At 28.6% G+C, this 14,335-nt stretch overlaps 1 protein-coding gene across 8 annotated transcripts; it reads right to left on the bottom strand.

Annotated features, from left to right (window-relative positions):
- Nucleotides 1-5,704: 5,704 nt before the first annotated feature.
- Nucleotides 5,705-12,924, bottom strand: LOC107456207 (uncharacterized). Of its 8 annotated transcripts, none has more exons than XM_043049749.2 (3): nucleotides 12,774-12,924; nucleotides 10,250-10,342; nucleotides 5,705-8,995 (listed from the first exon to the last, which is right to left on the bottom strand). In XM_043049749.2, the coding sequence occupies exon 3, from the start codon at nucleotides 8,953-8,955 to the stop codon at nucleotides 6,493-6,495; it is 2,463 nt and encodes an 820-aa protein (XP_042905683.1). In that variant the 5' UTR covers nucleotides 8,956-8,995; nucleotides 10,250-10,342; nucleotides 12,774-12,924; the 3' UTR covers nucleotides 5,705-6,492. The 8 variants fall into 8 exon arrangements, with proteins under 8 accessions (XP_042905683.1, XP_042905685.1, XP_071042529.1 ...); XM_043049751.2 differs by having other exon boundaries at nucleotides 10,288-10,342; XM_071186428.1 differs by having other exon boundaries at nucleotides 10,250-10,386; nucleotides 12,774-12,923.
- Between the last annotated feature and the right edge of the window lie 1,411 nt (nucleotides 12,925-14,335).

Raw genomic sequence — 14,335 nt, 5'->3', positions numbered from 1 at the left:
TTAAAAAGTAAGAGAACCGTAGCAGCAATATTGTAACTATGAAGATTTTATTTAATTTTAAAATTAAAATTTTGAGACCCGATATTTTGAGCTAATGGAATTGAATATTTTATCTTTTAAGCTTTTGTGCCACCATTTCAGTATCTTAAGACCCATACGAACTTTGTTTAAAGGGAGAATATCGTATCAGATATATGTAAGAAAATAAAGAAATCACCAGTATTTGGTTATAAATTTAATTTATCGTAATTGAGGAACATGTAAACATTTTAATTTGAATTTGTGAAAATAAGTTTCGGAATGTATCGAAACATCAGGGTGCTATTTGCAAATCATTTATATCCATAGAAAACCATGGTAATATGTGGCAGAATGAAGCGATTCTTTAAACAATGAATCATACAATATGTAACATATTATTTCAATATGTTTTTCTTAAACATAACATATTTGTCTTTAAAATGCATTTTAACATTCAGCAATTCCTTCAGTTATAGAAAAAAGAAATATCGTAAATTATATAAGACATACAGAATGTGCATTAGAATTACTGTACAATTTACATTTTTTTCAGACACTTTTTTTGTTTATTTAACTTTTTTGCCTAGAAGACTCGATCAAAGCTGCAAAACTGATTATCCCTAAAATTTTGTATATAGTTATAAAAAGATACGCAAATTTGATTTTAGCATGAAATCCTTGTATAAAGGGAGTAAAACAACATTAAAAAAAGCTCAAATATGCCTGATAAAAAGTTCATATATTCAAATTCTAAAAGCTTAGAAGATCATAAATAATTTATAAATTGATTCAAATTTTCTTTTTATAGGAGATTTAAAAAATATCTCTGCTTTTTGGTCAGAAATCAGCTGAAAAATTGTCTATTGCCTAGAAACTTCGAGATATTTTCTATTAACTATTAATAAATAAACCTCGCCCAGCTATCACAGAACATTATTTAAATTTTTTTAATACCCTGAATTTGGTTGCTTAGCAACAGAGTAAAATTAAGTATTCCTCTCGTGAATTAGTCTATGGGTTATCTTAAAATATTCATTTGTGGTAGCGACTTTGCTTGGCTGTTTTTTGGGACTATCAATAAATATATGTAACTTATTAGCCCCCAAATTTAAATTTCTTAATTTAAACCTTGCCGGCTCGAAAAGAACACATCTCTCACTTTCCCTCCACACTGGTGATCACAAACACTCATCTTTCTCACTCCTGGACAGATGGCAGCACTACACTACCTTGTCTTGTTCAACGATTTGCCTTGGTTCGACATACATGTCACTGGAGTCTTAAGCAACTTGAAGGTCTTTACTGAAGACAACTTTTGCGAGCATAATGTTAATTTACGGTCAGTGACTATGTATTTTAAGCGGAAGAAATTACTTTTAGACTCGTGTTATTATGGTCATGGTGGTTTTTATGGACAGAATTTTATTTTACGGTCATTGGCCGTTATCAAGAGTTTAAATTTTTAAAAGATTAGAATGTTTTTAAATGAGTAAGGTATTATAATTTTTTTATTAAATTTTATGATACGTTTCAAACTAAAATTTGTGGGAAACCCCTTGTCCTTTAGAGGTTTCTTTAAAAAATTTAAAAACTGCTTAGAAAATTTTAAGTAACTTTTTAAATGTTTAAAATATCCAAATTGGACTTTTTCAAATAGTTATCAGATACAAGGCATTACAAAACTTAGAAAAAAAAATATTTCAGTATAAAGAAATTATTTTAAATATTAATATCTTGTGCCATTTTTAGTAAATTATTTTCAAAGAATAAAATAATAATTTTTTAAATAATAAAAAATTGTTCCGAAGGTTCCGTTTTATTTTATTAGAATATTTTTCAAGTTATAGCAAAAACATGAAACAAATTTTTATGAAAATGTTCATATCTCCATAAATATTGTATCCAGATTTACGAAATTTTATGCAATTATTGCAAATAACAACCAAAGTAGTTAATACAAGTCAAAGGCTTAGAGCTATATTTTCTGGCATAGAATGTTCAAAAATATTTATTTTTGCTCTTAGTTTGCTCTTTAAACTTTATTGATATATATGAGAAATTGTATGACAAAAACAGCTATATAGTTACGAAATAATCCTACTTTTTATGAGAATTTACATACAAAATGTTTTTATTTTTGAAAAAAGTTAGAAAAACTGTTTTAATTTCCATCATCCATGTTTTTGGAACGTTTTGCTAATTTCGTTCACGTATTATCACTATTTTATTCTATAATAAAGCAGTTGCCAGCAGAAGTCACTATTTGCAGGAGTCTTTTGTTTTTTTTGTTTCAAAAATGCCTGTATTAGCAAGAAATGTTACTACACACCAACCAACTAAATTTAAAGGAACAAATCAGTATTTAAAGTACGTAAAAAAATACTGAACTGAACAAATTTTACATTGAACAATTTTTTACAATTAAATGCAAAAAAGGATTTGATGAAAAAAGCTGGCATACCCACCTGTTTCCCATAAACAATCCCAAAACTTCTTTATTTCCTTTAAAAAAAATCTAGTTTATATGTTAGAAATTCCCCAGTATGTGTTTTATTTTATTAATGGATTCAAGAAATGCAGAATTTTCTGAAATCAACATTTTTATTTCAAAACTTTTGTGTCTGAATTTAGATTTTAATGATACACGAGTCAAAATCGACTAAAGTGTGCTAAACTTAAAAAAAGTATTACCTACTCTTTTATGAAATCAAATGGAGATATAAAATAGGTCTAGCCAAAAAAAAGAAAGAAAACTGAGCTAAGCAAAATAAAATGAAGAATGATAACAGGGGTGCCTTTAACCTTGTTTACATGACGAAGATAAAAACTTGTGTGGTTAAGTGCAATAAAAATCAAGTATTACGTATAGCGATGGAAAAATAATATAACTTACCTGTGACAGAAGAGAAAATGATTTGGATGTTCATCTACACTGTAAGAAAATCCAGATCAAATTCCGATAAAGTGTACTGGAACCCTGTGTGCATGATGCGTAAAATTCAATTCACCATTAAATCCATCTTTACAGTAAAATCATGTACCGTAACATTTACAGTAATATTTATTTAATTACAGGGATTTTACTTGTATTTATTACAGTAAAATTACGATATATCAGATATTTTAGTCCCTAAAACTTTGCAGTGAAAATGGATTTTACAGCAAAAAGTAGCGAAACCATGAGTGCCGATACGTCCTACCGGATTTTTTTACAGTGTTCTAGTTTTAACTAAATATATCAAAATAATTGAAGAGCTGAGATGATGAAGGCTGTAAATGAAATTTCAGCGTAAAGAAAACAGTAATCGAAATAAAAATAAAAAATAATACACTAAAGGGTCAATTAATCGGGAAGCTTGCTTGATTGTGTTACATGTGCTATCATCATATATCGACCGGGATCGATGATATTAAGTATAAACTTAAATTTGTTTACTTAATCATTTTTAATGCAAAGCCACCAGGACAGGAAAGAATAATATAAGACTTTACAATGACTTTAATTTATTTATTTATCTTAGTTTATACTTTCCAGTTATGAAGGAATAAACTGAATTCAGTGTTAAGAAGTACAGATTTATTTATCATTTGTGATCTTCTATTCAAAAAAACTAGTTCGTTGAAAAAAATATTTTTGTTTAAGGTGCAATAGAGGCAAATATCTGTAGTTTCAAGGAATATGTAAATTTTCAAGGTAAATGCCTGTAGGAGAAAAATTCTATTAGTAAATTTTTTGTGCATTTTTTGGTGCATTTTTGAATCCTCCTCGAAAAGTGGGTCAAACTGTTCGAAATGAAAATTAAAGAAAAAAAAAATTAACGTAAAAAAAAAATGAGCTCCACCCTACTGTTCACGGCAAGGTATTCACTTTCTTTTCTTTTAATTTGCTTTCTAAGGTGTCTCCTTAATTATTTGTTGCTAAATACACTTTAATCATTTTTCGTCTCCAAAGATCTGTGAAATTCCTTTTTAAGGTATGTCCTTTATTATTCGTTGTCAAACGCACTTTAATAATTTTTCGTCTCCAAATATCTAAGAAATTTAAAATTTAACGCAATAAATTACGTTGTATAATGAAATACAACTAATATAGTACCTTTTTCCATAAAATCTAATTTTTTTTCAATGAGCTGACGTCCTATGACATGTATTAATACTACAACGTTATGCCATGTTCATGGCAATTTTGCATCCTGAGTTTTCATATACCAAAGAATCATGACATTAATGGCTCAGAACAATAATGGATAGAATTATGTTATGTAAAAGTAATAAAAGTCAAGAACAGTTCCTCATTAAAAATTTCAGGGAAAAATTAATTATTAGAATTATGGTGCAAATTTAGCTTTATTTTCTTCTAATTTTTAGTCATCAATATTTTATTTATATTTCCAGCCTGCCTTTTCTAGTTTGCTCAAAACAATCTTATTTTTAAAAAAGTCGTACATCAAATGTCCTTTTCTAAACTTTTTATTTTTCAATTTTATTTTATTTTTCAATTTTCCGGATCTATGATTTTTCTAGTTATAAAAGATAAAAGCAGGAACAATAATACATTTTAAAAGTCTTTTTATTAATTTAGGAACAACTGTACCAAGTTCGGCCTTTCCACTCACAAAATTGTCCTATGAGTGTCCTTTTTAGCTGTCGTTTTTTCGAAGGATCTCTAGTTATATGAAATAACGCTTTTAAGCAAGTAATAAGATAATTATATAATTGTTTTGAGTTCGTAACAGTTATCTTCGACCTCTATGCTAATAATTAAAATGGCGCAAAAAGCAAAGATAAAGCATAATTTTACGAAGAAGAAAGCGTCTTTGATATGAATTTTAATAATAAACGCATAAAAATCTAGAAAATTGAGAATAATTAATGATTTAAGTAAGTTTTTCTGGGAAGAAAAATTTGCCAATTTAACGATTTTGGAAAAAAAAAATTACAAAGTTTTTAAATATGTAAGTTTGTTAGCAAAATCCTATGCATGGTTTAAATTATAGCTTTGCTTCGAGTTAAAAGCACTTAAACTGTGGCTTTTTATTTTCCTCAGTGAAAGAACTTCAGCAAACACTATGAATTTAATACTAGTTCTTTAACCCGTCAAAATGACAGGGTGAAGATTCGCCTTCCATTTCTTGTGTCCATGATATTTCCGGTCTGAAGTGTTGAAAAGCAATGCTCCAAAAAAAGATTAAAACAATAAGTGTCTTATGTCCGAAATTTGTTTATTTCTCAATCTATAAGCCGGATTGCAGTACCAGACTATTTGTAATATTTTTAGGGAGAGTTTATTTTAAACTAGATGTCAGCACTCATCAAACATGAATAATTGTGATATTCTTTTTTTTGTAATCTTAGTTACTAGTTAGGCTCTTTTTGAGTACATGTGATTTGCGTTTTGTGATAAATTTTTTTAAACTCCTTAAAGGTCGCATTTTTCCCCAAAAATTATTTCTTTCTACTTCAAGCAAAAAATTTTACCCAGAAATCAAAAATGAATGCATATATTGTACATACACTTAGTTTCATATAATTTTCTTAAATAAAAAATAGGAGCTCTTATGCCGTCAAAATTATGCAACCTCTTAAGAGTTAAACATTTGTAAGTGTGCATGTTTTAAATATTTAAACGAATAGTTTACAACACAGTCAATACGATTTAGAATACAATTAAAAGAAATGACAATAATATTATTTAAAATTTATTTCCTACGTTGAAAATATATAGCAGCATTTCATCACTAATATGATGACAATTTACTACAACGTAAATATTTATAATGTTTGAAAACAAATAATTTAAATGCTGGCAGTAAAGGATAAGTATTAGTCTGATTTACAAAATAATAATAATAAACAATCTATAAGTATTATATGTTATGTTGAGTCAAAAGAATTAAAATTGTTTTCTGAGATCTATATAAAAGGAAAAGTACTAAACCAAACACTGAAAACCGAATTTCTACCAATTACTAGGAAAGGAATTTAGTTTCCAGAGTTAACTTTTCAATGCTTCCATGCAAATCGTTTTGAGAGAGCATAAAACTAATACCATGTATGCCAGAAGAACTTTCTGCAGCGTTAAGAGAAATTTTATCTGGACAAGTCCGTCGCTTAAAAATTAAAAGGTGGGGGATTCTAGTATTAACACATTGAAAACCTTAGAACAATTATTGATAAAAATTTCTTACTTAGAGCATTCTTAACTTAGAGCATTCTTTCTTAAGCACACCATGCATACTCATGAAAGTGGTTAAGATAATTCGTTTTTACTTGACTCAATATACAATTAATTACGACTCAATTTGCATTTTCCATAAGATTTCCTAGTTCAGTAATTTTAGGGCTGGCAAATTTTTGTGTTACTAAAAATTATTTCTAGGCTTTGTAGTTTTTTAAAATTCGTATAAAATTCAGTTAAGTGTTTACAATTGTTAAGTATCGGCTAATTTTTTCCACATACTATGATATCTGTCATTTAAGTTGAGTTTTACAATAACAATACAACTTAAGCCTTGGACTGTCTATGCACCATGACTGTTTTCCATACATATTAATTCTACTGATATCCAATACACTTGTGATATTATTTTCCTCGTCGTATCGCACAGTACCTTCAAACATAGCGTCCCCTGGTTGTGTTCTCAAAGTTATTAGATAATCTCCAAGCGTTGGAGGTGCTTGGCCGATTGCAATCCTTGCATTTTCGACCACACCTTCTTGGCCTATGAATTTCAGTACTATATCATTTGGCAATCCTCGTAGAGCATCAGTTATTTCTTTGACCTCTAATGTTCTACACACATCTGCGTAAGGAAGTAGCATTTTGTTAATGTGCTTAACGATTTCCTCTGCGGCGTTTACTACAGTCAGGTTGTTCAAAGGTACTGGATCGAAACTAGTACAAGGACACCAATGTTGGAGTATTTCAGCATCTTCACATGTCCTAGTTTCAGGTATTTCATTAAACAGGCTCAACCCGTATTCGTCTTTATCCTCCATAAAATCTTGATCCAGATGAAGTAAATGCTTCAAAGTTGCATGGATATCAAAAAGTGTGATGAGTCTGTCTTGGTTAACGAAAAAGTTTCTTTCGATATCTGGATGCTGCTTTAAAAACCATTTGGGTATGTGTATGTACATAAATGGCATCCTCTCTTCGAATTTACCTATATATGTGAATCGTAGATCCCCATATCGTATACCATGGTCACTGAACATTATCAAAAGTGTATTATTTAGAGATCCGTGTTCATCGAGTGCTTTTAGCAGCTTAACTGTGGGAAAATCAGTGTAACTTGCATAGTTCACTAAATCATGTGTAAGAGTAGAATGCATGACGAAAGCAAAATAAGGCCTGCTTCCCATTGTTTTCACAAAATTCTTTAAGTAGTCATTGATAAGATCCATTTCTAAATCTGAATTCAAACATGTTGAGTTATATTTTTTAGCTTCGTGTCTTACTACAGACTTTTCTATCATCAGAGCTAGTGGTCTATAATAATAATCTGTAGGCTGCTCAAGAAATCCTCTTTTATAGTAATTGAAGATCCCATTAAAGGGAGCATCTTCAGCAAAAAATGTTCTGTACCCTTGTCGGGAATAATCCTTCCAAATCAAATTCATGTTGTCAAAAAAGAATGTGTCTGCAATAGATTCATTCCAGAAGTAGTCAACAAAATAACCGGTGAGCATTGGTACCAAGTTAGGGAATGTGTTATCAGCCACTTTTGTGTAACCTTTCATGTCAAATATGTTCATTTTGTCTTTTAGAAAAGCTTTTGTCTGTCTAAAATGTCTGAAGAAATTTAGTTTAGAAATGGAATCAATACCGTAGAGAATGACATTTAGATGGGAAGAAGGTATAAGTTTAGATTTTTTTTCTTCCACTTTCGCTTTGAGTCTTGTGAGAGGCATGTACTGCTCATGAGTATTGCTGTTATTAAAATAACATATAGCAGCAATATGTTCTGCATCAATAGGTGTATTGAATACTAATGGCTTTTGGTTCATCAAATAGATTGTGTCTTCTCTAATCATAGATGTTGTAGAATTAAGTCGTACTTCTTGATATAAACATTCCATATCACCTGGTGCGGAATTGTAGTATTTTTGTAGCACTGACTCATTTAAATGAACGACCCCGTTTGGTTCAGGAGTCATGAATGAAGGGCGATTGGAGCATATTAATGGATCAAGAAGCTCAATAAACTGAACTATAGTTGGATCCCATGGATCCAGTTTTGGTATTCTGCAACCCATAGTGTCTATTATAAAAGCAGGATTTTTGGTATGATTAGTGGCGATAAAGTGACGTGTTAAATTTTCTGTAGAATTATATTGGTTTTTTGTATTGAATTCTGATATATCGTCAGAGTTTAATTGTTCTTCCGACAACGATGGAGTTTTTAGAGAAACAGCTGATTCTATATTGTCTGGCTGCAATTCGAGGTCTGGTGAATATGTTGGAGACACTGTATTAAGCCCTGTTTTCAAATAAACGTCTTCTTCTATGTTGTCTGGCTTCATTTCAATTTGTGGATGATGCGTAGGTGAGACTGTGCTTACGCGCTTCTGCGATGCTAGCAAACCATCAATACCATTAAACGCTTTTTTCGGGTCAATTCTTGCGCGCATGAAAGGCTGTTTATTGCGCTTAGAAATAAAATTATCATATTTATTGAAGTTTGCAAGGCTCGTTTCATAATTTAATGTAATTAATAACTGATCTTTGTGAATAAATGCTTCATCCTCTATGTGTATTTGTTCTATGTTGTGTATATTTTGGATGTCCGATCTCCTCTTAATGTCCGTTGCATCATTTAAAATTTGTGAACTTTTTCCTATTATAAACCAACTGAATAGGAAGTATATTGCCAAGCAAAACAGAAGTAACAGTGCACATTGATTGCGATTACGCAAGGAAATAAATGCCATTGAAACTTAAATTCTAGATGACTTCCTGGGTTCTTTACACCTGAAAGATATGATTTGGATCATATTACAAACTATTGAAATGCCATACTAAATTTTGAATATATATATATTTTTAGTGAATATTTAAAAGGAAAGAAAACAGATTATTTTTCGATTCCCCTTGTTTTTAGCATATAAACGCGCATAACTTTTTTCAATAATGTTAGAGCGAACAAATTGTAACAATTTATTAATTTTCTGGAATTTAAAAATAGAAAAAAGTTAGTATCCAAAATAATTTAACTTTGTTTTTTAAAATACGTTTTAATGTTTTTTCAAAGAAAAAAGAAGCCTAGATTGAAGTTATTGTTCTAAGTTTAATATAGTACAGCAGTTGTTACCGGGAGGGGCACCTAGCTAACATTTATTGGAAGGAGAGAGTGTTTTAAAAAAATAAAATAAAAACAAATTTTAATGTACTTAATTTTGTAGTTACATGTAAATATTTTAGACGTTACTGCACTTTTTATATTTTCAATTAGAACTGACTACTGCTGTGCCATTAAAAACACGATTATTGTCGTACGTCTGCCAAAGCTGTAAAAGTACGAGGGTGATTTCTGGTTCAGCTGCCTTCTATTTATTATTTTTCTTGATAATGAAAAATATATGCCATCACAACTGATAAATGAATTGAGGAATTTTATATCAGGGCAATATACGTAAAGTTCTGCAATTGTGTAAAGAAAAAATATCAGTCTCTTACACAGGAGCAAATATGATTTTAATTGTGAATGACAGCAAAATATAGTTACAAGCGTTTTTTTTAAAAATTATTTTTATTTATAAAATCGAATGTTTTGCATGTATGCTGGGAACAAATATATATAATCTTTCTTTTCACCTCATTTAGGACCAATATCGTAATATAATTATAAATTTTGTGTTACTGAATTAAAAAAAAAAAGGCGACGGCCTAACACCAAGTAGTGTAAAAGAGCATCCTTGGTTGGAGTAGTGGAACGCCACTTTCGTGTAAGCGCTAAGGTACACGGACATTTCTCACAGTAAATACATTCTTACAGTTCTTTATAAATATGTATATATATGCACGTAATAGCTAAACCGCTGATGTGTATGACCTTTTATGCTAAACTAGCAAATTGAAAAATCCAATAAAGATTGGAAATGCCGAAAATTAATTAAAACAGCTGATATATAATAATTACAATACTGTTTTATGTTTAAGCATTAAACTGCATAATGAAGATTAAAAAAATTCATGTTATTTTATAGACTAAATAAATTCATTTACCTGTTATCTTGAATAAATTCTATAGAACAGAGCATTACCTGGAACATATTTTCACATTGACATTTCAGTATATTACATATTTCCATTGCATATCTGAAAGTGCGAAAAACTTCATCTACCTGAATTAGAGTAGTATGCTGAAGAGATTGGAAATTTTTTGAATTAGATAATTTTAGAAAATGATCTGATTTAACATAGATCACTGAATAATCTAATTTGAAAATATCAAATTTCTACAAATCGAATTAGAACTCCGTGTAATTTTTACAGAAAATAAAGAATTTCGTAATATTTTTAACAGTTATCTGAGTTACATTAGTATTTTTGCACACTTACAGAATGATTCTCTTCATAAGATTTCACAACATTTTCATCATTGTGTATTTAAGCTAAATATAATTTTGCTTTAAGTAAGTCTGATTGTTATAAAATAATGGTTAATGAAAAAGAAACAGTTTAAGTGTCAAGTTTTTGTGCTATCACGTTTCATCTAATAAAATTTAAAGAGAATGACACGTGTAACAGACTGGTAATAAAAATGCCTTTTATTGAGAACTGGCTTGTGTTATAAGTTTTATGATCAATTATGAGTACTCTAAGTTTTATGACGAAACAATACTATTATACAATGAAAATTTTTAAATAATTGCATTGCTTCGGAAAGAAAAACAGAACATAATGAGTAAAGTTATTTTCACGCATGAAATGCAATATTCATGGTTCGAAATGTATACCTTAAATTTATATAATGGTTGTTGAAAAGTGAACAATTAAAAATACGTCCCTCTGTTTATGTCCTGTTTTTCGAAATTTTAAGTTTAAAACTTGACTTAAAATATTTATACACTAATACAAAAACAAACAAAAAATTACTTTTTAACATTCAACTTTCTTAAAATTCACTTTCTCAGAACTATACAGCTGATTTCGCCAAATTTCGTATTTTGCCTTATAAAATTACATTCCTTATAAAATAAAGTAAAATGTGTATACCTTACAATTCAAAAGTTTTTCGACTATTATTAAATATAATAATAAAAATTAATAAATCATTTTTCAAAGTCATATTTTTTTGCACAGAATTATCTTTGAACAAACTAATTATATACTTGTGTGCAAATATTTTTCTATTCGCTTAAAAAATCTCCATGATATAGTGAAATACGCAGTGTACCGCTCTCCTGAAGGAACTATTGTTACCATACTTCCCCGATTGCGGCCAACTCCTCCATTTTGGGGATAAAAAATTCAAATCTGTCGAAAAAGAGGCATGTATTTTATCTTTGAAAGCAAATGCGTCTAATTTTACAATTTAAAGCCTCCTCTGCACTAATTAGATTAAAAGTTATTCAAGATGTTTTTTGGCAAACTATTTACTTTTATATGCATTTGTATTGTTATTATATTTATATGCATGTATAATATTAATTCTCTCTCTCTCTCTCTCTCTCTCTCTCTCTCTCTNGTATATATATATATATGCAGTTGTTTGCTAATAGTCGCTTTTGATTGGCAGTTTTTGATGAGCTTGCTATAGGGCTAAACAAAATATTCGGGCAATTATTGAATAAATTAGATTGATTTTGTAAAGTAATTATTAATTTCAATTATATTTCCTTTATTATATTTAATAACAGTTGTAAATTTAAACTCGTAAAATGTTTTAATTGTTCACTCACATGATTAATGAAACCTAACTTTTAGCTAACATTTAATATTGATTTGTCAAACATGTTAATTATTGCACTTTATTCATGTTCTCCGACTAAATAAATAATAATAGAATTTTGTCTTTGATAAAAATGTTTACATAATTGGAATATAGATCAGTAGTTAAATATATAATTTATATGTGGCCTAATTCAGGAATATTAGTGCATATTATAATTAATGTTATATATAGAGAGAATGTTAATGCAACGTTAATTAAATGATCTCAAAAATCGAAGTTACAAGAATCTCCGAATCTCCCGTCAGGTAAGGTAACGGCTTTAGTTCTGGTCAATAATATAATTTTTAGGTTGAAACTAATTCCATTTTGATTTCAATTGATTTTTTGTCTAAAAAACAATACCTGAAGTAGTCAATTATGAGACTTCTTTACAATCACTTTTTAGTGTGGAATAAAACAAATTGAGAGAAAGAGATGATTATGACAGTTTCTTTTTTCAATTTATTTCTGTTCAATAAAAGGAAAAGGAAAGCAGGAATTTTAAAGTCATTTTTATTTAAGAAAATAATCAATTTTATGACTTGTCTATAAATTATTGTTTATTTTATATGGTAAACAAATATTACTTTCAAAAAGAGAAATTTTAGTGATAATTTTTGTTTGAATAACTTTTGTAAGAGAAAAAAAATGAAGATAGAAGTTCAAATTTTAATTAAAGAAAATATTTATATATATATGTTCAAAGTAATACATTCCTTAGAAAATTTATAAGAAATTGTTTCAATTAGTTCCCTTTCCTTAAAAAAAAAGACATGGCTTCAGATGAATATAATAATAGAAAATTTTACTAACCTGTTATATACTTCGATAAAAAGTCAAAACATATAATGTTTTATGAAACATATTATGAAATTGTTATTCTAAATTTTATATATTTCTTGAATTTTTCAATGACTTGTTTGTTTGATTTAAACCAGTACATAATTCACGTCTGTATTTAAAGTAAAAAAGCTTATTTTGTGAACGAAGTAAAGTTTTAATTATAACTGCCTATTTCTTTGGTTGTAAAAACATCTAAATACCAAGATTGGTTTTAATGCTTTTAAAGTGTGTACTCAGGTGCTATTATCCGTTATCAATATCTACAAATTAAGTGTGTTACTGCGTCTAAGACATTATTAACAACGATTTGTTGTTCTACATAGTTTAAGCAACACATCACGATATAAAAAGTAATTTGTGTTCATTTATGTGGTATAAACAACACATTAATTCATAAAAAGTAATTTGTGTTAATTCTCCTGGTATAAGCAGCACATCCCTGTGTAAAAAGTATTTTGCGTTAATTTTTTGTGGTATAAACAACACATCATTGTATAAAAAGTAATTTGTGTTAATTTCTTTAGTATAAACAACACATTACTCTATAGAAAGTAATTTGTGTTAATTTTCGTGGTATAAACAATACATCATGGTATAAAAAGTAACTTGCGTTAATTTTTTGTGGTATAAACAACACATCACTGTATAAAAAGTAATTTGTGTTAATTTCTTTAGTATAAACAACACATCACTCTATAGAAAGTAATTTGTGTTAATTTTCGTGGTATAAACAATACATCATGGTATAAAAAGTAACTTGCGTTAATTTTTTGTGGTATAAACAACACATCATTATATAAAAAGTAATTTGTGTTAATTTCTTTAGCATGAACAACACATCACTCTATAGAAAGTAATTTGTGTTAATTTTCGTGGTATAAACAACACATCACGGTATAAAAAGTAATTTGCGTTAATTTTTTGTGGTATAAACAGCACATCACTGCATAAAAAGTAATTTGTGTTAATTTTGTGGAATAAACAATAAATAAATAATCCTAAGAAGCTAAAGCGGTAAGATTATTGGTTTCAAAAGTATATATATAGAAAATAACAGTCGACCTGCTATAGGGGCTCATTATCAAGACTCGCCAGATGTGAATGAGAAAAAGTAGAAGTCATTTAAAATAAAAGTGATTTGAAAAATAAAACGCAAAGTTGCCATCGGAAAATGGAACAATAAAGGTGAGAAACAACACGAGGAAAATTCTGAAATTAACGTTAAATAATTTTTTTTCTTGTTTAGTTTCTCCTCTTTATTTTTCTATTTTCCATTGGAAACTTTAGGCTTTATATTTTAAACCACTTTTATTTCCACTCATTCACGTCTTTCAAGTCTTGATAATGAGTGCCTATTTTTGAGTGCTAGAAATACGTCGACTGCTATTTCTGATTCATATATTTTTGAAGCAAAATAAGGTTTTAATCAGAGAATACAAATCTGTTGTTTTAATTTCAAAATACATAATAAAATGTTTGAATAAAAATTTATAGCAGAGATTAGGAATATTTTGATAATCATAATGAGTTCT

This window comes from Parasteatoda tepidariorum, chromosome 10 (genome assembly GCF_043381705.1).
Source record: "Parasteatoda tepidariorum isolate YZ-2023 chromosome 10, CAS_Ptep_4.0, whole genome shotgun sequence".
Lineage (NCBI taxonomy): Eukaryota > Metazoa > Arthropoda > Arachnida > Araneae > Theridiidae > Parasteatoda > Parasteatoda tepidariorum.
Note: the sequence above shows the minus strand (reverse complement) of the source record. Positions and strands in the feature narration are given on the sequence as shown.

Coding starts and splice junctions, on each gene's coding strand:
- LOC107456207 (XM_043049749.2), bottom strand. CDS start 8,955: ATGGCATTTATTTCCTTGCGTAATCGCAATCAATGTGCACTGTTACTT.